General features: G+C 49.3%; 7 protein-coding genes and 2 non-coding genes across 9 annotated transcripts; 4 read left to right on the top strand and 5 right to left on the bottom strand.

Annotated features, from left to right (window-relative positions):
• Nucleotides 1–98: 98 nt before the first annotated feature.
• BCR38DRAFT_t96 lies at nt 99–201 on the top strand. The gene has a single exon. It is a non-coding gene; the product is annotated as a tRNA-Thr (tRNA).
• A 4,326-nt stretch (nt 202–4,527) lies between these two features.
• On the bottom strand, nt 4,528–6,155 carry BCR38DRAFT_424876 (uncharacterized protein). Its single transcript, XM_040859686.1, has 2 exons — nt 5,604–6,155; nt 4,528–5,521 (listed from the first exon to the last, which is right to left on the bottom strand). The coding sequence occupies exons 1-2, from the start codon at nt 5,885–5,887 to the stop codon at nt 4,948–4,950; spliced, it is 858 nt and encodes a 285-aa protein (XP_040719250.1). The 5' UTR covers nt 5,888–6,155; the 3' UTR covers nt 4,528–4,947.
• Nucleotides 6,156–7,363: 1,208 nt separating this feature from the next.
• BCR38DRAFT_t97 lies at nt 7,364–7,457 on the top strand. The gene has a single exon. It is a non-coding gene; the product is annotated as a tRNA-Val (tRNA).
• A 1,835-nt stretch (nt 7,458–9,292) lies between these two features.
• Nucleotides 9,293–9,751, top strand: BCR38DRAFT_336374 (uncharacterized protein; the record flags this gene model as incomplete). The annotated part of the gene is made up of 2 exons (XM_040855450.1): nt 9,293–9,364; nt 9,443–9,751. Coding segments are annotated over 2 exons (381 nt in total), but the record flags the coding sequence as incomplete, so codon positions are not given.
• Nucleotides 9,752–12,565: 2,814 nt separating this feature from the next.
• On the bottom strand, nt 12,566–14,248 carry BCR38DRAFT_306717 (uncharacterized protein; the record flags this gene model as incomplete). The annotated part of the gene is made up of 1 exon (XM_040854622.1): nt 12,566–14,248. A coding segment is annotated over one exon (1,683 nt), but the record flags the coding sequence as incomplete, so codon positions are not given.
• Nucleotides 14,249–15,471: 1,223 nt separating this feature from the next.
• BCR38DRAFT_508311 (uncharacterized protein) lies at nt 15,472–16,734 on the top strand (the record flags this gene model as incomplete). The annotated part of the gene is made up of 4 exons (XM_040864971.1): nt 15,472–15,496; nt 15,638–15,905; nt 15,958–16,187; nt 16,350–16,734. The coding sequence occupies 4 exons, from the start codon at nt 15,472–15,474 to the stop codon at nt 16,409–16,411; spliced, it is 585 nt and encodes a 194-aa protein (XP_040719247.1). The 3' UTR covers nt 16,412–16,734.
• Nucleotides 16,735–20,285: 3,551 nt separating this feature from the next.
• Nucleotides 20,286–21,419, bottom strand: BCR38DRAFT_406836 (uncharacterized protein; the record flags this gene model as incomplete). Its single annotated transcript, XM_040858096.1, has 1 exon — nt 20,286–21,419. The coding sequence occupies one exon, from the start codon at nt 21,417–21,419 to the stop codon at nt 20,286–20,288; it is 1,134 nt and encodes a 377-aa protein (XP_040719246.1).
• Nucleotides 21,420–21,583: 164 nt separating this feature from the next.
• On the bottom strand, nt 21,584–22,180 carry BCR38DRAFT_482434 (uncharacterized protein; the record flags this gene model as incomplete). Its single annotated transcript, XM_040863506.1, has 1 exon — nt 21,584–22,180. The coding sequence occupies one exon, from the start codon at nt 22,178–22,180 to the stop codon at nt 21,584–21,586; it is 597 nt and encodes a 198-aa protein (XP_040719245.1).
• A 2,724-nt stretch (nt 22,181–24,904) lies between these two features.
• Nucleotides 24,905–25,171, bottom strand: BCR38DRAFT_328165 (uncharacterized protein; the record flags this gene model as incomplete). Its single annotated transcript, XM_040854835.1, has 1 exon — nt 24,905–25,171. A coding segment is annotated over one exon (267 nt), but the record flags the coding sequence as incomplete, so codon positions are not given.
• Between the last annotated feature and the right edge of the window lie 834 nt (nt 25,172–26,005).

The following is a 26,005-nucleotide window of genomic DNA, read 5'->3' as shown; positions in this document are numbered from 1 at the left end:
GCATACATGATGTTTCTGAATGCTATTGGTACTTCCCAAGGTGAATCTAATAACTTTTGCTCTCCTATCTGAAAATTCACTGCTACTTTATTTGTTTTGTCGGCTGGTGTAGTTGGTCACTTCGCTGGTAGATAAGTCCCGATTTGAGCCTCGCCCACTTGGGTCGGTGACGAGTCGCGGGTTCGAATCCCGCAGCTGACACACAAGGGGGTTTAGTCAACCCTTACGGCGCGCTGCCCACCTTGTTGACTTCGCCTACCTAGCGATAATAGGGAGATTGGTGCAGTTTAGGATTACGAGCATCCTAGCCAGTCGACCGTCAAGCACTACGTCGGCGGAATATAACTCGACAGCCGGTCCAGAATTCGAATCGTTAATCCGACCCCTTATCGGACCTCGCCTTTCCGATAACGCTCGTCGGCGAACCCGTCCCCTCACGATAGAAGGCGCGCAGCACGCCCTCTCGCCGCGATTCTTGCGAGCGTCTAGACCACGTTACGGTCTATCCACTTGAGCGTATGGTTGAGATGTATACGCTCGACGAGAACCCCAATTAGCAGATACTACGACTTGTCGCGACAAAAAAAATAGTCGAGCATCTTCTGCACATCAGCAGCATCCCACCCCTGAGGACGAATTTAAGTGCCACATTACCACACTTATCGGTAGTTCAGGCAGGGGTTGTAGCACAGACTTAGGGAGGGACAGGAGGTTTAGTAGTCATTTGGCTACAAGTTTACCTGTATAACCGCCCGACGCGGCTTAAGGGCCCGCTATATCATCTATAGCCCCTTAAGGGAGTACTTGTAGAGGTACCGAGGGTTAACACCTACGGCGTATTTAATATTATTATTTTTTATTTGTTTTCACCTGCGAACGGCCTGGATAATGACTCGGTTGTCACTGCGAAGAGATGAGATGAAGCTTAAAAATGGCATCCATAGAATCCAGCGAGGTCCACGCAGACTCTTAGCTACCTATGCAATACCGTTGACTACCTAACTCGTCTACTGTCTGTCTGTTAACCTTTGAATTGCCAATTCTACAGCTCGTCTCTCGAGAACTGACATCCGATGTGAGTGATCAATGTCTGTTTGGGCGTGCTGATGGTCTCCCTTGAGGGGCGGCTTGCCATGGTTATAGCTCACATATCTGGGAAGTGAGTTCGCCACAGCTTACTGTATATCGACGTGGAACATAGGTGTAATTAAGGTCCGAAAGGAGTGCTACCTCTGACCAAAGTCACATTTTGCGAATAAGAACTTGCCTGGTATCGATAACCCAGAGTTTCTCGTTCTTAAGTAGCCAGCATATAGAGGGGGGCAATAGTCATAGGCTGAACTTGGGATGGTGTGCTTACCGTTTCCAAAGCACTTCATGTTGCTAAGGACCTTGTTCCCAGGGGATTGCCCCTTTGCATGACATAGAGTTTGCAGCCGAGTGCAACACTGCTCTCCTGTCTCTCCATGCTAGTTTTGTTCCTCGATTTACCGGTGTATTAAAGTATAGATCATCAATTTAGGATAAAGGGCTCGCTGGGTGCATCTTCCCCTTTTTCAATATCTGTATCTAGCATTTGTGCCCGGCGTATATTATAGTTTGACCATCGGTGACTATCAGGGAACACATCATTTATGGCTTCGGTGGCTTCACCATTTTCGTAAGTCTTGATGAAGTCTACCTCCCGTAACCTGAGCTCGTTAACCGCTGCTCTGTGCGTGCGACTACAACAATTAATGTGTTTCCTGACATATCTTTGTTTCACCCCCCTTATTCTCAGCCACCTTCAGTAACAGATGGTTTATTCAATTACACATCATGGTCAAATATATGCCTCAAGATTTTCGCCTTTTGAGTCAGTCACTCTTGCTCTAAACCCCCCCCCCCCCAATCCAGCTGATCTGATTGTCCTCATCAAACGTGTGCCATCTGTACCGCCTCGAGATCAGATCAAAATCAACCTTTTCACTCCCCATATTCAGGAGGCAGTCGAGGGGACTAGTATGGTGTCATTATATCACCCGTGGCTCTACTTCGAAGGCGATACTCATCTCCGGTACTTCGAGGAGCATGTAGTGCTTCTGATTGGAAAAGTCCACCATGGTAAAGTTGCAGACACCCGCGTAGATGATTGACACCTACGTTACCGTCAGTGGCCGGTAAACTTCGAATATTGCTTGTTGCGTAGCAGCTAGTGAACTTACATTTCTCGTCATTCAAGAGAGATCAATTGAGCCTGAATTCCCATAGAGCCTCTGGCTTGAATGTTGCATTGGTTTTGTGAATGTGTATCTTGTTTCTTGGCCATCGCCTTGATATCTATTTAGGTACAGTAATCGTGCCGCTCTCAGGAGCCATGCCGAAAATATTTCTTCAGTTAGCTCAAGGAGTTAGCGGTATGCAAGGTTGCTATGGAGTTCTGTCGCAGCAGGATCTCAACTCTGGTATTGCGTCGAGAATGGCAAGAGCAGTTCGATTGCCCAAGTCCACTAGTTTCATGGGAGCTTGATTTCCAACTCGAAATTCGTCATCACGGAATGGGACGCCAACCCTTCAGCCTTGGGGAGACGTCGGGTCCGCCTTGACAATGCGGCAGCTTTAACAACCTTAAGCAGTCATGGAAAGCCTCGGGCGATCAAGCTAGGAAATCCACTTCGTAATTTTGGTAGACTCTGCTACGCTAACATGGAATGGTCGGCATCTCTCCTCAGTATCTCCTCTTGGAGACGACCGAAAGCACGATCGCTTTCGCTATATAGGAGAAGCATGTTGATGCTAGTGAGTACTAATTAGCAGACAGTAGGCGTGGTCCTTTGTTTTCTAGTTGTCTGTCTGTTACCTTCCCGCAACAGCTTTTGCGCTACTGAAGTGGAATCTAGAACAACGCCAGACTAGCAGGCATGAGCAGGTATACCGGGTATTTCACTGAGTAACAGGCCTACTTCCCATTCATACAACCTGAAGCTATTATTCCCTCTGTGGCCCGCTGTGTGACCCGCCCTTTGTTTCACCTTGCGACCGGGATTCAGATTGATGATACTTCAGACCGTCGAAGAATAGTCAGTTCTCTGCGGAAAGAAGATTCTGGAGAGTCCATCTGCGAGTAAACAAGCGATTATTCCGGGAGGCTGATCCTTCGGCATATAGATTATTACCACGTGGTACATCAGCAAAGAAAATTTAGCAGACACGAGGCATCTGTACCAGTGAAACATGAAGTTGATGGCTTTCGACGGCTCGGCACTGCTAAACTTATGGATGCAACAGGTGTCAATCCAGACGAGCTGATATACATCTCGGACGGCTTGCTTGCAGCAGGCATCCATCTTCCGGTAGCCGGCTTTGGACTCATGATTGTTATGCTTGAGCTTCGAAAGTCACCTCCTCGGACTCTCAGGTGAAGGAGAGGTTGGAATATCTCAGAGGCGGTTGGATATCCTCGTGTAGCTCGCGCGTCTTCGTGTTCAGAAGCCGCATGGTGCTAAAGGCTGTTGCTCCTGGGATCGTCGACTCGCGAGGCTCTTACGCATGATTGACGTGACAGTTGGAAAGAGCTGAAGCTGCTAGATGATAGCTGCGCTGTAATCGCTCAACGCCTACCTTGTCACCGCACGTAACCATTAGGCGACTTGCTTCGGTTTCTGTTTTGGGGCAATACAGGTGCAGGTAATATACTACGGTCGATGATGTCCACGCCGCATACGACTTGCCTCCCCGCGAACGCGCCGATGGAGTTGAGTTGTCGTATACCGGAGTCTCGGGTGCGGTTAATGAAGGGTTATAGCTGGAGAGCTGACTGTAATCTTGGATATCACAATAGTTGGAAGACGCAACATCGAACTGAACCATCGTGGCAGTGAAAAGAAACAGCGTCCGTAAGTTTTCGCCGAGAAGTCGCAACGGTCTATGCAGAACAATGTTACACGGTTATGGATCGCATTGGAGGGGAGGAGACCATTGTCGGCAGTCGTAGAGCTGATTACGATCGAGGGGTTTCCCGACCAGGTACGAAACCAAGGTTCTTGGCACAAATTCAACAGGTACTTAAAACATAACGCATGTCGGAGTTCAACATATGTTGAACTGCAGTAAGATGGTATTAGTATTTCCGCCTATATCGTACTCTAACCCGCCACTGACCCGAGCTAGTTTGCATCTTACTGTAATATATGTTACGCATATGTTAACAGGTTGGCGAGGGGCCCGTAAGAAGAGCTAGACAATTCCGCCCGTTTCTACAGCCAATAATACCAGTATGTTTACTATTTGTAGAAATCATTTTAATTATATGATAACAATGTATTACTCCTATACTTTATGTGATATATGTCGGATTCCGAGTATTGGGGGCTGCATTGGTACGCCTGCCTTGCCGCGTACCCCTCCAAACTTGAGGCCACAGGTTTCCACAATACATATACTAAACTGTTACTTAAAGACATGCCGCCCGTTGTCGGTGTTAACAAAGGGCTACGTAGGTGAAAAGTTTTCCGTATCGCTACTGGATAAGTTCAACATATGTTGAACCTCGGAACGCGTTATGTTCTAAGTTCTGAACTTTGGCCAAGACCTTAGGTATTGTACCTGGTCTGTTTACGCTCGGTCTTGGCGCATTTATTCATGCTATTCCAATGTTGACACTTATAGACCGAGGCAGGTTGGCTATTATACTGCCCTGCTGTTGATAGAAAGCTTGAAGGCCTCGGGTGCAATCTTATAGCCCAAGGAAGTTGCCGTGGAGGCAGGCTAGGCCCGCTCCAGCCCAGCGACGGCTCGTGGCACCTGCCAATCTATTCTCAGCTGTCATCTACTTCGACACTCACCTGCCGTACTCGATCGTAAGCTCGCGTAGTTGGCAACAAGCATCAACACGAGCAGGCCAGCAGCTATCCAAACACACTTGATTCCGCACGCCTACGAACAGAAACCCCAAATCGACACACTATCTCACAGCGAAGCAGGCTTAAATCCGAACGCCGGTAAAACGTCGTCATAAATCTTCCTCCTCGCCCCCTCGACACTCTCCCACTGCGCCCGATTACGCCCAACCACGATCTCGACATCCCCCTTATTCAACCTCTCCCAAACCTCGTCGGTGAACTTTTCGAGCGGCATTCCGAACTGATCCAACCCCTGCTGCGTATGCAGCTCCGTCTGCACGGCAGGCGGCGCGATCTCGATTACACGGATATGTTTACTGCCCTCGTGGTTGTACAACTGCGTGCGTAGGGACCAGCACAGTGAGTGCAGTGCTGATTTGGTGGCGCAGTAGTTGGGGACGCGTGGGATGGGGATGAGGGCTAGGCCGGAGGTTATGGCCAGTAGAGCGGTGGGTTTGGGAGCTTGCGATCTCAGCTGTGGGAGGAGGTGGGTGATGAGGGATATGTAGGATGTGTAGTTTGTTGTTAGCTCGCGCTGTACGAGGGACAGATCGATAGAGGCCGGATCCGTGAAATCTAGGGCGCGCTGAATACCCGAGTTAAGGACTACAGCGTCGATGGATGGGTAAGTTGCCACGATGCTGTGCGTGATAGACTGTCAGCGGAATGCTGTGTTGGTCTGCCCAAGAAGGGTACCCGGGGGCATCTTTCAGATTAACTCACTTCTCGGCCCAGGACTTGATGCCATCGAGGTTTGTGATGTCGAATTGCGAGCCGGCTGCTTTGTCGGACCCGTGCTTGGAGATGAATTCATCCAGTCTGGACTGCCGGCGGCCGACGCCGATAACGAAAATGCCGTTCTCGATCATGCGCTCCGCCAGTGCGAGGCCGATGCCGGCGGTCGCTCCGATCACGAGAACGCTCTTGTACGGGAAAGACATTTCGAGGGATGAGGTTGAGGACAAAGGCGAATGGCTTGAACTGCAGTGGCCGCTTCGATTAAGCATAAGTGGAAGTATTCTGTGAGCTTATCGCAGAATGATGTTGGCGATAGGTCTGATGCAACGCAATTACTCGTGGTCGATTCAGGCTGAAGGTACAGAAGTTGAAGAACCTTTGAATCAGGAAGATTCTATTGCGTACATACGCCATATTAAGCCCTCAATTCTGCCATAGTAGTAGGCCCCTCATGCACCATGTCAATGATGTTCAACGATCCGAGTCCCACCAGGCTTTTTGGTCCGCCCCGAGATACTTCGCGATGCAAGTTGAAATTCGTCTGGTTTGCAGCGGGATCACTTTCAGAAGTACCTATTTATCTCCGAAGCTGAACTGGGCAAACTGCCCACACTACGGCTTGCCTGTAAAGTCGGGCTTGAGCTCGTATTCTTCTGCTGCAGAATAGTCCGACATTGTTGTCCTTTCTGATTTGGTTGTTTAGGCGAACATCGCGAGAAGGATGTTATTCACGACTAGCGAAGTCCAATGTTAGAACTACATCTCCACAGCTTCCCAAGTCGGCCTTGTGACATTTCAACCTCCGTGACCTCACAGTCCATCAATTCTGGGGCCCAGTAACAAATAGATGGTTGAAAGGAGGGCCACCTAGGGACGTGTCTACTGGAGCATTGCTTCCGCTTTCTATATGCGCGAAGGATGCGAAATGGACACGTTTAGTAACGATCTCAGGTAAAAATCGGCCTGTCTTCCATGTGGTTTGGGCCCATGAGTCGTCCCAGAACTAGACAAAGCGTGAGCCAGCTTGAATTCCAGCAATGCATCTTATTCGTCTTATAACTAGATAAGTGTATGATGATCTTACAGTGCGAGGGCTGCAGTGAAGAGGTGACTGGGGCCTGTGTGTCCACTTGTGTTGAAGTTCATGCAGGATCTCCTGCTTTTCTACCGGTTCACCACTGTTTTCAGGATGTTGATCAAGGACTTGTCCCGTATCGGTCTTCAGTTTCTAGTCCGCCGCGATTTTCATGTATGTAGTTCTGCCAATGGGATTATAGCTGGTCGTTCTCATCAACGTCGTCATGAGGTCGATATTAGGAACATCAAAAGCACATATCAGCGGAAGTCCGCGCTGTCTTTCACCAAGCAATTCGAGACTCCATGTTATGATGGCTGGGCTGCAACAGAAGCACTCCCATTACCCATCCATTGTGACACATATTAAAGCAAAGCAGTGGAAATACGCCAGCCAAAGGCCTGCAGGTGGTTGGGCAGCTTCCTCTCGCGCCTTCACAATTTAGTCTATTATTAAGCCATAATATTGCGACCTTTAGTTTTCTGCCAAAAACATAAAGTTTATTCTAAACCAAGTTTCCAGGTGGATCAGTTGATCTAATGTGCAGGCAGATCGATAGTGGGACTTAAATCTGTTCACAAAGTAAGAGTCATGGACTCGTGGCCCACCCACGTATTGCACCTTGGTTAGCCTACATAGGGCGCTTTTCCAACAAGTTTTAATATCAATTGGTCGGATGGTGTAGTTGGTTATCACGTCAGTCTAACATGTCTACGTACATAGAAGTCCACTGAAGGTCGGGAGATCGAGCCTCCCTCTGATCATACCTTTTGCCCTACTCAGGGTGAACTCATTTTTGTATCCTCGTTTGGCCTCTTTCTATTGTAACGTAGTCCACAAGCGAACGGGTCACCCAACCGAACGGGTCACGCCAACTAGCAAAACATGGAATTCAACACGATTTCGCAACCACAACGCCGTAAATATACTCTTACCCAGATGATTCTATCTCTACCTGACAGGTTCGCGCATTATGCCCGGTCTTCCCGCATATGCCACAGCGCCGTTGCCGTGGCTGGCCACGATTTGATCCAGCGCTATTTCCACGCATTTCCTGCTGTACTTGCTGCGCAACGTCCTTTTGATCTTGAAGATATTGTACGTCTTGTGAATTAAGTGATCCTCCAAGCCATATTCGTGTTTTTTGGCCCTGCGCCGCTTGCTAATTAGAGCATTTGCCTCTCGAAGTTCGGCGACCTCAGCTTGGAGTAAAGCCATATTATGCATAATACTCCGCGTTCCTTTCGAAAACTGATCGATAGCATCGTAAATTGGCGTCGGGGAGCTATTTTGATGCCTGGCAATTCGAGATTTAATAAATTCGGATTGCGAAGTAGCCTCGGTTGGGTTGTTTGGCGTCCGAGAAGCCCAAGGAAGGGTTTCCCGCGTAGGGGGCCGGGAGGACGTTGGAGTCTGTAATTTCACATTCAGCTTCTCAATAACAATATCTGGGCTTAAAGGCACAAGCCCAGCCCCTTGCAAGCCTGCACGAATATTGCTTTCGGTCAGGCTCTTCTTGAACGCGTCGCAAAATGCCGGAAGAAAGTCCTCCTTTGTGATATGCGAGTCGCGTAGCAGTCGGTTTGCCATATCTTCAACAGCACTTAGCCGGGGAGGAAATGCTTGCGAATCTAGCTCAATTATCCTTTGAATAATCGTATTTTCTTCTAGTTTTGTTGAATTCCGACCGTTGGCTTCGTTCGATATTGCGACGTAATTGACGTTTTTGAAGACGCGCCTGGAGAGTAGTATTCGAGACTTTGTAGATTGTTGCAGCACGTCGGATACTAAGTGTTGAGTCATTTCTGATAGCCTGAGTTGCAAGGAGTAATTGAGATTCTTTTTGAGCAGAATCCATCGAGAACTAGTTGCGTGGTAAAGTTAGGAAGTTTAGTTCTATTTTTTGCTATGGGCGTGACCCGTTCGGTTGGGTGACCCGTTCGCTTGTGGACTACGTTATGTATATATCCATGTAGCATGAACAAGACATGATGGTCAATATACCAGTTTTTCTTGTGCATTTATACGTCTGTTCCCAATTGCGTACAGTCTGATTTTACCATTAGAATGAATATATGGGCAACCACGAAATCTAAGGAGGTCCGACTCAAATACGCCGCATCTCCTTCACATGATCTGGATCTTGTAATTCACGAACCTGACGGATAGAATAAACCATGGTCATCCAAATTATTGTTGGTTGAAGCAGCACACCTTTCGAAAAAAGGTTTCCCGCATTGCGTTCCGGCAAGGATGCAGTTCTCGTCATATATAGCTTGTAACAGGGGAGGCTCGGTTGTTCTATCCCTCCTCAAACTTCCTTAGAATTGATATGTAATAAATACACAGTCCGAGTGTCTCAAATCAGTGTGTGACATCATATGATCTAAAATGCCCGGCTACACGCATCCAGGTTCGAAACCAGCAGCAATATGGACAGGTGCCACTAGATCCAAATGTCTGAGTCCACAGCAGAAGCCATTCGGGCAGTCTTGGGAGCGAGCGTGGAGGCGCCCAGGGGAACTTTCATGGGTCTCAGGAATCCTGGGCAGAGTCTCGCTACGAAGCTGGCAGCACGATTCCAGATCCCTCTCCCTTTGAGGAGAGTGGGCGGACCTATCAGGCCCACGGAGAGGGGGAATATTTCCTTTCAAGTAATAGTTCAGAGCAGGTAATGACCCCGAATACTAAGACCCGACCGCCAGAGCCGGCGGCTTGTATAGCCGAGCACTTCTGAGACTAGGAGTAGAACCTGCCAGATTTCCAGCATGCATCATGTTACATGATGATGGACAACTCTCCGGCATGTGCTGTTATTGGGGACTCGCCTAGGCAAGTGCTGGACATCGGCTGTGGGGCCGGCACATGGGCGCTTGGTTTCGCAGAGACGCACCCGAGTCCCAATGCCATCGACACCGACCTTAATCTGGTCCAGCCGGATGCGAAGTTTCCGAACTGCTCCTTCTTGCAAGACGATGTTGAGGATGAGTGGATACTTCAAGTGAAGTTTGACTACATCCCATCTACGAGTAATGCTGGGTCCCATGTCGCCTGGTGAGTCAATGAAGCGGACTTGCCTCGTCAAGCGGGAGGTTGTGCATTGGGTGAGCAAACACATCCCAGGTATATGGTCGGAAAGGCAGAAACCAAAATGGAGAGATAACCCCAAGATGTTTCTCCATGCTCTGACACGAATATATAGGGCGCGACCTCGAAGCTTCAGCCAAATACAAGAACTGGCTTGTTGAGGTAGGAATCGTCGACGTTGTCTAGAGAATTTTCCACACCCCTGGCAACACACGGCCCGACGACAGGAGGGAGAAGAAACGGGAAGTTCATGCTGACCAACTGCCTGGAAGACATGCTCGTATTTCCCTGAAGATTCTCCAACATGGCTTGGTCATGTCCTTGAACGACGTTGAGGCCAGAATACATGAGGCAAAGGAATCAGCGTCAAACACAGAAGTTCGTTGGTACTTTCCATGGTGAGGTCGAGGTGATGATATATAGTGCTTGAGCTACATGTGTTAACTGCGTTAGGTATGTTGTCTATGCTCGGGCACCACATGACTGGGAGCGCCCATGGGGCAAAGGAGCAGTGCGGAGCACCTTGACCCCCAAGGCCTGTCACGGACGCAAGGTATACCAATCCCACTATGAGAACTGCAGCCAGAGAGCTAGTTTGTGAAATTTGAGTTCTTCATGGCACACTTTCCGAGCCTGGTTGGACTTCAAGCGCGCAAATAATACACCTGGTGGTCTACAAGCTCAAGTGATTCAAATTACCAGCTGTTACTACTACAGGGGCTCTTGTAAATGTTTATAAGAGTCCCAGGACCATTTTCTGCTCTGCGTATCGATATTGAACATAATGCCTGTGGGCCATCCACATAGTTTTTGTTTAGGACTCATGACGGTATTTCCAAGATTAAAGGTCTAGAAACATCCCACGCTACCCGTCATCCTTATAAATAGATTCTTCGAGCTTCTATAGAAGTACAATCGCCCACAAGTTAATAACTACAAGTAGAAGAGCGTTTGTTAGGTATAGTCGACTGGATGTATTGTAGTCTATCGGGGTTACTTTATCCTCGAATATATCATAAATCCAACACTTGATGAAGATGTAATATCTATACACTCTCTAGCATTACATATAACCAACGTCCTGTATCGAGAAGAGCAGTATGACGAAGGCAAATGTGTCAAAAAGCAGCTTAGGCTCAAGGACACGGTCCTTGCCAATATCTTTGGATGACTGGCTCTGGGTGTAGTAGGCACGTCATTAGGGATATTGTTTCGGCAATGGGTGTAAATATTTACGTCAGCGAGCTGAAATATAGTGATAACCTGCTGGCCGAAACTACGGCGTTAGACAGGTATATCTGCCGACTACTTATTATAATGCCGTCAATTTCCAGTCAGTGCATGACGATACTTCTTAGCTAACCATAGGGCATTATCCAACTTTCTAACCTCGTCATAACTTGATTCCGATGTCCGTGGACTATAATAACCACCGAAATGGGTGATCTTTCGCAGGGTGTTTACTTACTCACGTCTTCCACTGCACAAAGCTGCATTCTTGTTAACAGCCAAACCACATTCTAGGAGTTACTCTTATGTTTATTTACGGGATTCCCTAACTTCGTGTTCACCACATATCCCCAACACACGGTTTAAAGTAAAGAGCAGCTGCGGTGACCGAAAGCTCCACCAGCTACCCCCGAAGTCCCTTGCCTACCCTTGCTGAGGCCTACCTCTCATCTTTGAAGTAACCTCTATCCTAGATTGACCACGAATACTTCCGTTTTTTGAATCCCGAAAAGACAGAATTGATGAACATGACGTATATGGCGAGGATCAGGGCAGCAGCCTCCGATCTGATCACGACAAAGAGATAAAGGATTGCAATCGATGGTCATAAGACTCCACAACGAACCTACACTCACTCACCAGCAAGTCAATTGTGTATCTAGTACAGACACAAGAGGAAGATAGACACACTAACAATACAATATCAGTCTTGTCTACACATGTAATAGCCATGAAGCAAGTGAAGATGGTACACGCAGGGTTGCATGAATAGCGTACATCGGTCATGCGGGATGGAAGAGCCGACGACGGGTTCGTGCTTGCTACAGTTGTCACCTTTCAAGTGGTAGAATATGAAGTTGGTTTCATTCCCTCACTTCACATCACTGCCCGTTACGCTCAGTTTCACGCAGGGTTCGCAAGTGGAACTGATTGGCTGCTAACAAGTTTTATTGAGCTTTCGCCAAAAGTGACTACCTATGGACTATCTCATCATCTCGCCTGAACTCTTCTTTTTTTACTTCGAGGGTTTTCTTTCTTTCTTCTTTCTCTGGCCAAGCTCAACATTCAATCTCTACAACTGACTCACGAAGAACACAGCAACATCCACAAGGTTCATAAGTGCGATGTGCCGGGACTTCTTAGCAAGTTGTGCTCTTCTGTAATCCCTTACCAAACACAAAACGCAAATGCTCGCAACAACTCGTGCTTTGGGAAGGGGTGGATATGAGTGAGAGAGCGTCGAGAAGTGTATCCCCAACAGCTTCTGACTGTGGGCAAATCCCCAAGCCTTTCTTTCTCCAAAAATTGGTATTGTGGACGAATATCAAAAGGACCATGTGCCGACGTTCGCCTGCCATGTGAGAAAACAGTCGCCATTTCCTCCAAACATGAAACAAAAATCACCATTCCGTGCTCCTAGTCCCCTGTGCGATCCATTTCGTAAAGAGAACGTGCTCAGGAGAGGATCTACCACTCCATCGCAAGAACGTGGGGAGCGTGCGATCATTAATCCGTAAGCCCGCTGTGCCGTCACCTACACGACGGCGATGCCACCCTTGCGCTTCTCGACGCTGGTGAGCACGAGCCTGGGAGCCTTGCGCTGGCTGTCCGTTGTCTTGGGGCTCGTTGATCGCTGGGATCCGTGCTTGAAGACGCTGGCAAAGCTACCGGGGTCGCTGTCGCAAGCGCTAGACAGGCTGTCGACGCTCTTGCGAGAGCCCTTCTGTCGCGAGCTGGGGCGGTCCGAGCCAATAGCTCCCCAGCTAAAACTAGTCGAGGTCCGGGAGCTAGCAAGGCTCGGCTCAGCGTCGCCGGAGAGACTGCCAGAGCCACTGCGCCCAGAATCGGACTCGTTGTCACTGAGCGGGGTACACGCCTCATCCGCAGTTTCAGATACGGGGCTCATGCTGCCGATGCTGCTGCCAGTGCCCTTACGTCGTTCCAAACCAGCCCTGACCAGGTTGTGGACAGCAGATCGTCGGGTGCGGGCAGCAAAGTTCTTGCTACCCTCGTGCTTGGCTGTGGGTTTGGCTCGCAGTTCTTCAATGGCAGGTGGTCCACGGGGCTGTCGAACGGGGTGCTCGCCAGCGCGAGCTTGACCAGGTCCATAGCCGTTGGGCATGGGCGAAAGCGGGAAAGAGGTCGACTTGGGCCCAGCAGATCTGGGAGCATCCTCGGCCGCCAACTGGAGAAGAGCTTTGTTGTTCGCCAGAGATGGCGACTTCTTATGACCTCGGCGGAACGCATTAGCCGAAGGGGGCGGGAGTGGCGTCGGCTCAGCAGTCAACTCCATCTTCTTGGGAGGAGAGTTGGCGCGGAACAAGACCGGTCTCTCATTTTCTGCGGGAGGTGGCGAAACCTGGACACGTGGAGTGATGTTGTTTTGCTGCTGGAAACTCAAGTTCTGCGGGGTGCCGGGCTGCTCCATGTACACGTTGTTAACCTGCTGGTTGTACTGAGCCTGGTTCTGGTCAACGAAGTACGCCTGCTGACCAGTGGCTGGATCAAAATAGGTGTAAACGTTCTGCTGGGCTGGCTGCATGGACTGAGCCATGGACTGCTGCAGGTTCTTGAGCTGTTGCTGCTGGTGGTAGAGGTTCTGGAGAGCCATCTGCTGCTGAATGGTGGCATGCCCGTTTAGGTTCATGCCCTGAAACTGCTGGGCGGCCGCTTGAACGTTCAGCAGCTGCTGCTGCAATTGCTGCTGTCGTTGAGCCAAGTAGTAGTTGGCAGCAACCAGTTGCGCGTACATCGAAGGGTCCATCTGCTCCTGCACCTGCTCGTCCAAGTGAATCTCGGGCGGAGCCAGGATCTCGGGGGTGAATTGCTGACCCATCATGGGGGTGTAAGGCTGCTGCTGGCTCTGCATGCGGGGCATGGAGGTCTTCGGCCCGCTGTAGGTGTTCTCCTGTCCCTGACCATGGTAGGTATTTGATGCAACGTTACTGCGGCCCATAGCCTGGTGGGAGGTCGAAATAGTCGTGGGCGAAGCAGGGAAGGCACCAGTAGTTACTGCTGATTTCGGGGCCGTTCTAAGACCCGCCAGTAAATGAGATCGGCTCGTCCGTGGGGTAGGAACGCCATTGTCCTGCGTGTCGTTAGGCTTGGTGGCGTCAAAGGAAAGCGGCTTGATGCCCTGGCCACCACGGCGCGATGACAGGCCGCTGGAAGGCATGGCCAAGCCGTTTTGCGAAGTGAAGCTGTTGTGCGACATTTGAGCGAGACCACCAGTGTCCATTACTCAAAAGCTTTTTCTTGGTGATGATCTGCCGTACAACTTGACTGCCTGGACCGATTTGAGGCAGGACGTTGCAAATGCTCTCCAAGATTCGGATAGATAAAAATGAAGGTGCGAAGGAATGGATGACTGCCTCTGGTGAAATAGGCGATCGATGTGTGATTACGACCAAGTAGATGGCAGAATGATGAATAAGCCGGATTGGTTTATAATTAGCGGTACTGTTGTGGGAAAAAGGGCCAAACAGGTCGATGCTCGTCTCAGTGTTCGAGTGATTCGGGATGATGTCGTGTCAAACGCGTTGCCAAAATAAGATCCAGCGAATCCAAGAAGCAGGTGAATGGCTGTGGGGGGTAGAAAGCTGTGGACAAGAAACAGAAGGTCGACGTGGAGGGGTGCACGATGCTTGTGAGTAGCGTTGCTGAGGTGAGAATAACCTGATTAAAAAGCGTTCTTGGGCGAAAAGGATTGTGGTTGTCTGAATGAGCGACAAGTTGATGCTGACTGAATCAAGTCAGGGGAGCCACGAGTGAATCCAGGAGGAAATGGTGGAAGGAACAATCGGACACCTTTTGAAGGACGAAGTGGATGATTTTGTTCCAGGCGCAACGTCAATTCGGTCAAAGGGCGGCAAATCCCAGCAGTGGATGCAGTCTAGTGCGGTTTCCAGGCCCCAGGTTCGGAGGTACAGAGCAGAAAAGGGGAGGTGAAGGTCAAGTGTCCTTGACTCGATGAGTCCGAGAGCGATTACGGAAGGGGCAAGCGGTTGCGGTTGGGTGTACCGATCGCAAATCGTACCTTTGTCAAGTCCACTCGAGGAAATCCTCTTTTGTCTGCTCAAACTCTCAACCTTCGTGCGCGCAGCGAGACGATCCTGGTCTCAGCTTTCCAATGTTGTGCCTTTCTACGCGTGCTTGACGTGTTTGCTTTCCTCAGTTCCACTGTTGGCGATGATTACGGCTGGTTGGTTGTATATGGATAACGCGATGCGAATAGAAACGTCGAAACGGAGCTGCGAATAAAATGGTACAGAAATTAAAAAGTTTTGCGTATCGATGGCGACGATAGCGGACAATATTCCAGGTCCTCTTTCGTTTCTCTCCTTCTCTCTCTACTTTCTCAATGTCCGTGGGATGTGGGTGGGTTGATCGTCTTCTCGAGAGAATGCGATTTTGCTTGCAAATTTCTATTTCAACGGCGACGGGCTAGGCCAACAACAAACAATGGTGATTTTCGCGCAGGAAGCTGGTGAGGAGGGAGTCTAACGGAGGATGAGAATAAAGGAAGGGCGACGGTAGTGGCGCGACGAGAAGGAGGGAAAAGGAAGAAAGAGAAGATGGACAAAAAGTTGTGATGAGAAGAGAGAGAGAGTGCTGGAAACTGTGGCAGGATTGATGGAAGAGGAGAAAAAGACAGCCGTACGGATACGGTACGGTGGATGCTCGGGGGGGCGGCAAGGTGTGGCCCAGTGGAGCTCCCCTGCAAGAGCAAAAGGTGCAGGGAGCCAGTGGAAGCTAGGACTTTACGGGCACTGGCCAGCACTGGCTGTACTGGTTGGGCGAAGAGGCGCTTGGGGGTGCTCGATCTGCCAGCACAGCGAATTGGGGACTGGGGCAACAGGCGCTGCCCATTGGCCGGATCAATTAGAGTGGTGCAGGTATCTGCACTGTGATAGACCCAGATTTCTTCGTAGCTGATGTATTGGGCAGATGTATTTTTTACGGTATGGAGCTCAGCGGGCCAACCAGAAAGGACCATTTAAGGGGTGTGAGCAGGGGACGCAGCGACAGGGGCGCCAGGTTTAGGCCAAAGTTAGGCATCCGAACTCAAGTGCTGGGAAGTACCTGGAACGTCTGGTCAGGCGGACAACTGGGGTTTGATCAGAAGTCGCCGCGACTTCTCATTCGCACCTTGCTTTCCACGCTACTAGGTGCTGGAAGTGAGTGGCCACCAGTGGACGATAGCAGCGCTGCTTGGCTGGAAAAGGCTAGCCAGCTGTGACCGACATCGATCATGTCTCCCAATCAGCATCTCCTTTGGGTCTTTAGCTCGGGCGGTGGGCGCTCTCGATATTAATCGAACTTCTCTATCGATATTGCAGCATCGACGCGTATCACTTTCGAGATCATGAGCATTGCGCTGTCTACGTACGCCACTGGTTAACGACGATGTGATGTGAGATTTTCATGGCAGACCTGTCAGGCCAAGAGAATCGTCAAGATCAATCGAACACGCTGTTTTACACTGTGAGCCTAGACTCAGGGGGACGAAGAGGAAGAAAGAAAGCACAAAATGTGGTGTGGCTTTGGCAGAAAGTCTCCAGATGCAATCCAGCGGTCTGGCGTGTCGGAGCTCCGTCAGTACCAGTCGTGTGGCACTGCAATAAATACAGGATCGTCAGCCTAGAAGTGGAAATTTCATCAAGACACGACACGCGATCTCAAATTTGGGCCTGCTACTGCCGGCGGAGTTCGCATGGACGAGGGCAGTTCCTAGGCAGTTGGAACGAGCAAAAAAGGCAATGACGAATCGGCCTGCTCCCAAAACGTCGGACCGCATAACGTTTTCGAACGGGTGATCCTGGTGATCTGCTGCCATCCATGCTTTCCACGGGAAACTGGCACAGGGCATCGCATTGATCCTCTCGATGTGAGGGCCCGACAAAGACCCAAGAAGGCTTCTCACCATAATTATTAGGCAAGTTGAGATGTGCCATCCATCAAGCGACGTTTTCGTCCCGGCATGTTCGGCTCCACGTAATATTCGTAGGTGACGCGATTCGAGCAAATTGTTTCACGCCGAATGCCAGGGGCATGGAGAAGCAAGACACGCCACATGCGTGTTCTATTTATTCGCTACGTGGGTACTTGGTACGTCGCACATCCAGGAACCCGGCCACCGATGGCAGCCACGGCCAGACGCGTCTACATAGATAAAATGCCCGTCGTCGACTGATGCCGAGAAACTGGAACGAAAACAGCAACTGACACACGCCTGTCCATATCTGATGCCACCCGGTTCTTTACGCCATCGTCCGTCCCAACTCTGACCTTATGACATGTCCGTCGCAAGGGCAGAATCCAGAGTCTGAACAAGAGTCGAGAACATCGTCGGTCGAACGAACGCCAAACCCTGCTTCAGGAGTTCCATAACCAGGTTAGGGTTGCATTGCCCCCTGCTTGTCAGTCACCGCGAAACTAACTGACAGAGCAACATCTGAGACACGAGACTGCAAAACCCCCTAATCAGTGGAGCGCCGTGGCCGTGCACCCCATCTAAAAGGTTATGCGACAGAGTCAAAAGCAGTCGATGCCACGAACCCCTCGGTTTGAGGAGCGTAGCATTCAATTGGAGAACTGTTTTGGCGTCCTTGATGTTCATCTATTCGTACTCGTTGGCTCCGCTCGGCATTGCCACCGGTTCGCCATGACATCGATGGTGCCAGTTTCCGGCCAACTTGTTGTTTCCCGTGCGGTTGGGCCCGTCCTGTCAGGGACAGACAGCACGACCTGTTAGACGCCAACTTTCATCCCCGTTTTACCAGGTACACGATGTCTTGGCCTTGCAATCAAGCCCACACAGTTCCGCATCATTTCCTCGTCAATTAGACGCAACCAGTGTTATCATAGTCCTCGCGCTCTTATAACCTTATCCCGAGTCAAGATCACATTGGCGCCGTGGGACCAACATTTCTAAATAAATTGGCATCATCACCAACGTCTCTACTTAGTTGTATCCGAGCTGCCATATCAAGGACCAGCGACCCCGCAGGAACCAGCAAGTCGCTGTTCGTGGACTTTGCTCATTGCGGGAAACGATCACCCACTCCTCGGTACTTCCCAAGTCAAGTGATCATGGGCCATGCAAGCTGCAGGGTGTGGTAGCTGCTATCTGCAATTGTGCAGAAACCTTCCCATCCTATTCCGTTGTTGGTTGCTTGGCACGCTGCAAGCCACTCGTCAAACGAGCGAGCGGCGCTTAAAAGGCCGAACCCGAACTTCATGGCAAACCTTCAAGCGCCGTTTACTCCGATAACCTTAAGTGGCTCCGGTGATTTGCATCGAGCCCCATCTGAAGATGCCATTCGCTGCTGGGCTAGTTGCTGCTGCTGCTTGTGCTACCGGGGGCTTGGTCTTATCTGCATATGCAATCTCCAACCGAGATCGCATGCTGACGCCTGCTGCAGCCGTCAGCTGGATGCGATCCCATCTACGACGCGAGGGCAGAGCCTCGTTGAATTCGGTGGATAGACCGTCGCCAACGGATATTTATTCACCTGACTCTGGTGGCGAGGTGAGGTCAGATTTGCCCTGATCGAAAGACTGAGAAGCATCATACTGCATTTCGTCTTTTCGTATCCATCGTTTGCTGGTATCAGATGAGCCTGACTCTGATGTCATCTTTCGGAGCCCTTTCTTGACTTTACCTCTACCGTATTTACACTTGGACAGTCCGTCTTCACTGCTATCGTCATGAAGATGCCACACCGTCTTGTTGAGTTATCCTCTACAGGGATCTCGAAAGATTCCTCTGACAGTACGAGTATGGCCTTATCACTTTGAATGAGGCAACCGATTCTGTCGCCGATGTAATTCTCGTCCCGGTCCTGGGTTGTGGTTCTATCCGCCTTCGAAAAAAGGCCAACCGCGAATTTTGTCCCCTCGCATGGCCTCGGGTTGTTCCAGGAAACGGTAATACCCATGGATGCGAACCATCGGACGATTCGTAAATTTTTTAGTAGATACGGCTTCGATTAACGTACCCCACAAGCAAGTTGGCCACTTTTTCTTGGCACCGTACGAACAACCTTTTAATTAACATCTTTACACATACCAAGATGGGATCGAATTGGAAAGAAAACGACATGATTCTAGCGTGTCAGGCGCTTCAATCGAAACCCGAATCAAGCATCCGACGCGCTGCCCAACTCTACAATGTCCCTCGTACAACTCTAGCTAACCGAAAACGCGGACTACTATCTCGACGCGATACTCGACAATCTAGTCAAGAAATTGAAGACCTAATACGGGCGCATATAACCCATATCTCGAAGGAGGATTTCTTTTCGGCATTCTATAGGGCGTATCGTACGACTATAACTAAGTCGAATATCCAGGCAGGTTTCAGGGGGACAGGACTTATTCCGTACGACCCGGAATATGTGATTTCACAGCTGGATATTAAGCTACATACGCCTACACCTCCTGGGAGCTCGTCTGGCGCCCCCTTAATCTGGGAATCAAAGACTCCAAATAACCCTCCCGAGGCGCAATCCCAGTCTGAATACGTTAAAAACAGAATCGTACAGCATCAGAATAGCTCCCCGACGACAATACTTACGGCTATTGACCAATTTTCACGTGGTGCGACGGCTGTTATGCATCGGTTAGTTTTACTTGAGGATGAGGTTACTACACTTCGGAAGGCCAATCAAGAGCTAAGCCGTCGTCGAAGGACTAAAAATCGACAGCTACAAGATGGAGGATCTCTTAGTTTACGAGACGCTCAGGACTTACAGTCTCAACGGGATTGTTACACGCAAAGGTGGTCAAAGATTTGTGAGGTTGTAAAAGCATGACATTCTATCTAGTCCTATGGAGCAAGAAGGTTGGACTTAGTCCCAAAGGACTAAGTCACGTGGTAACCTTGGTGGTCTTGGCAAAGCCCACCAAGCTTGCCTAACAATGCCCCCTTCAAAGAAAATTGTCAAGGTTATCTCTGTTGCAAAGCCAATAGCTGTCTATCCGTCTTCCATTTCATTTATTTATTCCTTCGTGGTTTCTGTTGCGCTTATTATCACTACATTTGACCTAGTTTGGGTAGTGTTCTTTGCCAGGTTGTCATGTAGATGTGTTTGATGCAAAGGTAGATTCCCGAAGCTGAGCCTTAATAGCTCCATCATTGTGATTGTTCTCGTGGTTATTACAGATCTGAGAAGGCATGGTCGCTGTCGTCTGATTCGTCTTGGTTGTCAGGTTTGTTTGATTCGAGTGTACCCCATGCGGGCACTTTGTCAAACAGCCCACGTAGTTAGGGCTTACCTGGGGAATTTCCCGTTATTGGGGACGTGGCCGCTCGTTTTGTCTGTCTTTCGAAGCGCGAGGGCCGTCCGCTTGTTTTTGTGCCGATGTCCGTGTTTGGTGATGTTTTTTTGTAGTTTCAAATTGTGTGATGGCTTTGACACATCTACCTTGATGGTTTCGGTTCCTCGAGGATCCATGTTTGCAAGTGCTGTCTCTTTGCGAGGTGTTGTCCACAGCTGTCCCGTTGTCACCCTTCGTGACCTCTCGCTTGTTGTCGATGGTAGTGTCACTGATGGTCTGGAGGTAATGTTGCTGGTTGCCGGCTTTCCTTGCATGGCTATGATATCTGTCTTGAGGTCCCGGTACAATCCGTCCCTGAGATTCTTCTCAACCTCCTTGCACACCCCTTCAGCAATGTCTTTAATGACTTTGTCTTTTCTTTCGTCTTGCCACTGTTCCATTAGCGGCTTCAGCTTGTCCCATATCTCCTTCGTAGACTCCTCGTCTTGTTGTTGAATTCTGGTGACGTCCTTCACGGCCTCGTCGAATTGTGTCGACTTGCAGAAGCCTGCGGACCAACTTTGTAATCTATTGCTGATGTGTCTGTCGAGGAAACTTCTGGCTTGTTGGTCGGCTTTTGCTTCGCCGGTACACATCTCGTTGAATGCTTCCTTTGCCAGACATTTCATCACCACTTGTGATGCGTCGTCGTCGTGTATTGCCGTGGTCCATTGTCTTGCTATGTGTTCAGCATTGTCATCATCGTTTGGAGTCCAGTCATTTGGCTTGCGTATTAACCATTCGACCTTAGTGTCTTCTGATGCTTGATGGTCGTTTACAATTTGTCCCGTCAATGTTCTTCTTGTCGTCATTGGCTCTATACTTGCATTTTTCCATTGCATCATTGCCTCCAATTCTTTGTACCGTGCCTCGATCGCCTGCTTGTTGGGGTGTCTACCAAATTGGTTCCCCGCAATCTCTTGTAAGATTGTTTTGAATGGACGGTCTTTGTACTTCTTGCTTCCCAACATGAGGTTTGCGCTTGCGGGAGTACTGGGGAACTTGTATGTCGTTCCTCGCTTGTGTTGTGTTGTCGTATGTGGCTCTTGCTCTTCAGTGATTCGTTTCTCCTCTTCAGATTCCACCATCACTGGGTCATCTGCTGTGAGTCCCGTGTGACTCATTCGGGCTTTTTTGGTGCTGGGTTTGTGAAGGGGTCCTGACGTTTGCCGGTTAATTCCTTCTTTTTGTCGGTTCTCACGTCCTCTTCACTCCCCGGCCATGCTAAGTGTGTGACTTGTGCCTGCTGCATTCACACTTGTAATTCCTGTGGCAAGATGCCTCCGCCTTCGTTTGCGCTCCCGACGCAACGCGCTGCCTCGATTTCCTCAAATGTAGGCATGTCTATGTTCATGTGGCCGGCTGTGTTTTTGGGGTTGTCGTCTTGTGTGATAAGCTTCTCGAGCTTGTGATAGATGTCCCGATACCCTTGGTTTGCTGATGGCGCCTTTCTTGGTTGATATTTCGTTGCAATGATGTCGACTATTTTGCCAACATCGCCTCTGGGAGGGTGTGCTTTCAGCCATTGCCTCCAGTATTCTTTTGCGCTTGTGGCTCCTCGAACCACTTCTCGATCGTTCTGTCCCCAAATGTTTTGATAGTATGTGCGATACTTGGTTGCCTTCGATGGCTTTGGTGCTGTTTTGAAATCACCCTTCGCATTGACGACTGATTCGACCCGTCGAACCAGGTCGTTGTCTTGCGCCAGCGCCTCGTGCTGCTCTTTGGATAGGTCGACGTCCGGGTCGAGGTTGCGGTAGCCTCCAAGAGGCTTGGCTGCTTCGGTGGTTGCTGAACTATCATCCTGCTTACTACTGACGACCTCGCTCTTTGGTTTCTTTTGGGCCATTTTGCTAGACTGTCTATCAACGTTGTGTTACCGAAGACGTAGGTGGACTGGTCTTTCGCAGACTTTGTTTGACAGAGATTGTTGTTTGATTTGTGTGTAGTCGACTTCGCTTATTGCTGTTTCTTGTTGCAACTTTTCCATCTGTTGTTGGCGGTCCGTGAGTCTCTAGTGATTGGTTGTATGATACGGAAGGTGGTGCTGTGAGATGAAGAAAAAAGCTTCTGCGGTGTAGTTGTTTTTTCTTGCTCGCCTGGTCACCACACGGCCTCTTATATATTTTTCAGTTTTGCTGTCCTTGCCGTTTTGGTCTTTTTCTTCGGGTCGGGCAGCTTTCGTTGGCAATTCGACTGTTACGATCGTTTTTGGAATGCTTGTCACTAATCTTCCCAGATCGTTGTCGATTCTTTCCTTGCCTGTAATGTCGTCGTCGATCTCGTTGTTGTCGGCTTTAGCTTTAAGATCTTCCAGTGTCATCTTGTTTCTTTTGTCGAATGCCTGTACCAGCTCTGCAGCGTTCTGCATCAAATGCCATCGTGGGTACCACTGATCGTGCACTGCAGAGTATCCTTTCCACCTTACAAGGTATTCTAATGTTGCTTTGCCTCCTGTTCGATTTATCCTCCTTTGCAATAATCTATCTATCTCGAAGGACTTCCAGTCGCCGTCATCGCCTTGAACAATAACCTGTCCTGGTTCTGGTTTGCGCCTGCCCCATGGGTCTACTCCTTTGGGGGCTGGCAATAGTTGCGCCACTGACACCGTATGATGGATCCTCCAGTGTCTTGGAAAATTCAGTCTATATGCCAGGTCTCCGTGTCTTTCGACAATGGTGAGAGGTCCAACGCATTGTGCTGACTATTTGCGGTTTGGTTCTCCTGGCAATGAGTATCCTCGGTGCAATCGCAAATACACTTCTTGACCCACATTGTACTCCACTGGCTGATGTCTTTCGTCGTATCGAATCTTCATTTCGGCTGCGGCAAAGTCGATAGCCGCTGTGGCTTCTTTTTGATACATGCTCCTCACTGTTGCGTAGTCGATGCTTTGTTCTGGCAATTCCAGGGCTGACAACATCGTGTTTGGTTTGCAACCAAGGCATAGCTCGTTTGGGCTGATTCCCAGTGTTGAGTGTTTGCTGTTGTTGATATTATGTTGCAGTGGTATAAGTATTTCTGTCCATTTTTCATGAGGATGCGTTGCTAAGTGGTATCGTATTGCGATTTCTACTTCCTGATTACGTCTTTCGTCTTGTCCATTGGTTTGTGCGTGCCAGGCCGTAGACAATGCGAGTAACGCTGCTTGTCTGGTCCAGAATGTTTGCCAGTATTCGCCGATGAATTTGGCGTCTCGGTCTGAGATGACTTTACGTGGTACTCCCCAGTCGCACAGTTATAGCATTCGCATTGTGAGTTCTGCCCATTCCTTAGCAGTGTATGTCGTATGTCCTGGAATCAAGAGACACTTCCTCGTGTACTTGCAAGTTGTTGTCATCAACATGTTGATCTTGTCGAATCCCTCGACTTTCCAGAAGTAATCTTCGCTTGTTACCTCTGGCAAAGGTGCAATGAAGTCCCAGCTGACTGTGTGGTATGGGATTGGCTCAGACTCGATTGGCTTGAGGTAGCCTGGCGGCTTAGAATGTGGGGTTCAATTGAGTCTGCATTGTGGGCAATGGTGAATCTAGGATCGAATCTCCCTTGTGATCTTCGCTATTGTGAAGCCTTGCAAGTCTGCAAACATTCTTGCTTCACCAAAGTGATGTTTCTTGTCGTGTACCAAATCGAACAGGTCTTGCACGCAATTCTTTGGTATACAGAGCTTGGGGAATCCGTGTCGCGTGTTATGAAAGAGTAGTCCGTCTTCAGACAGACTGAAACTATAATCTTTCTTTTGTAGGCGATGTGCTGTCTGCAAAGCATCGATGATCCTCTTCCATTTGTGATCCGTTTTGTATCCTTCTTCAATCCTTGCGCGGAATTCCTTGCTTAGTCTCAGCTCAGTTGTATATTCCTGAACGAATACGTCTGCGATGTAGCCGAACCTCTGCAATGTCGTCCAATGCCGATTTGTCCGATTCCATTTCGGCTGTGTCCCTGGCGTCGTCCACTGTCGGCAACCTGGACAATGCATCGGGTACCAGGTTTAGACTACCTGGGATGTAGCGTACGTCTAGTTGATACTGAGAAAGATAAGTTGATGCCAGCATTAACTTCGGGTTGCCCTTGTTGATATCCGTTGTTCGGAGGCTAATCTGCTCCACGATGCTCCTCGTTGCTTTGTGGTCTGTCAATACCACTACAGGATCTTCGCATGATTGTATGTGAATACGCAGTTGTCGACAGATCCACACCAAACAGGCTACTTCGTTTTCCGTGGAGCCGTAATGCCTCTCGGCTCTTGAGAGTTGTTTGCTGTGGAACATGATGTTTGTACATCCTCGGTGTGTACTATGTTGCCGTCCCATTCATTTCTGAGGTGAAATATCATTACGCCGTAGCCTCTTTCTTGAGAGGCGTCGATCTTGAAGAATGTTTGCTGCTTATAATTCCAATGAATCAGATTGTCTGGATCACATAATTGATCTTGTAGGATTTCAAGGCTGCTTTGTTCCAAAGCCGTGGGCTCGAAGCGTCGCTTTGAGGTGTATTTCTTCCTTGCTGTCGGCTTGGAAGGGATTTCTTTCACTTTGCGGCCTTCTGCAAGCATCTCTGTCTTGCGGTCTTGCAATGGTTTGATCTTTTGTGCGTAGTAGGGGATGTAATGAGAAAGGTAGCTTGTCATGCCGATGTATGTTTCGAGGGCACCCAGTGTTTCCGGCATTTTCAGCTTACGGATCGCTTCCACGCGTTCCTCCGTGATAGCTTTACCGTATCCGTCGATAGTGAAGCCAAGAATATTGATAGAGGGGTATCTGACAAATGTTTTCTTAGGATTAACGGCGAGACCAACTTTGTCGAACAAATCCAGGATCAGTTTCAAGTGCTCCAGATGTTCCTCTCTGGTGTCAGAAAAGATAACCACGTCATCGATGTATGCTGCCGCAAACTTGACATAGTCGCGCAAAAGCCTATTCATGAACCTTTGCGCATATGCAGGGCTATTAACATAACCCATGAGGCATACGTTTGACTGTTCCAGACCTCTTGGAGAACATATAACCATTCTATCGCGATGTGGTGGGTAGACTGGCAATTGGTAGAAGAATTGTGCCATGTCTGCAATTGTGAAATATCTCTTGCCTTGACATTTCTCCACGATTTCGTCGACCGTGGGCATCGGTTGCCTGTTCGGCACTGCGAGTCTGTTGAGTGGTCTGAGATCCACAACAACTCGTCCTTTGCGGACACCTTCCACAGTGCGGTATGTGACAAAGGCTGGGCAGCCGAATGGGGTTGATCCCTTGCGAAATTGAAGCTTGCCTTCGGCATGCATTGGGTCAAATGTGTTGTCGAGAATCTCCTTGTCTTTGATGTCCAGGGGATAGTGTTTTGCGCCCAATTTCTGATTCTGCCACCCTTCCACCAGGTCGATTCTTATCATGTCTTCCTCCGGCATCTTAATGATACCTCGTTTGCCGATTACAGCTTTGTGAGCGCGAATAGCTTTCCTGGCTTCCGCACTCCATTTTTTGCTTGTCCCACATATGTGTATACCTTCGTCCGTAATAACTTCCTCGATGTTTTTGGGTGGTTTTGGTTTATCGTTGTTTTCAGACATTTCTTTTTTCTTAATTTTCTTCCAAAGGTCATCTGGTGTACAGTCTTCTGATTGTAACATTGCCATCATGTCATCCGTCAGAGTGAACTCTTGGGACATCCATATATC

This window comes from Pseudomassariella vexata, assembly GCF_002105095.1.
Source record: "Pseudomassariella vexata strain CBS 129021 chromosome Unknown BCR38scaffold_3, whole genome shotgun sequence".
Taxonomy (NCBI): Eukaryota; Fungi; Ascomycota; class Sordariomycetes; order Amphisphaeriales; family Pseudomassariaceae; genus Pseudomassariella; species Pseudomassariella vexata.
The sequence above is the reverse complement of the archived record's forward strand: the minus strand, read 5'-3'. Positions and strand labels throughout refer to the sequence as shown.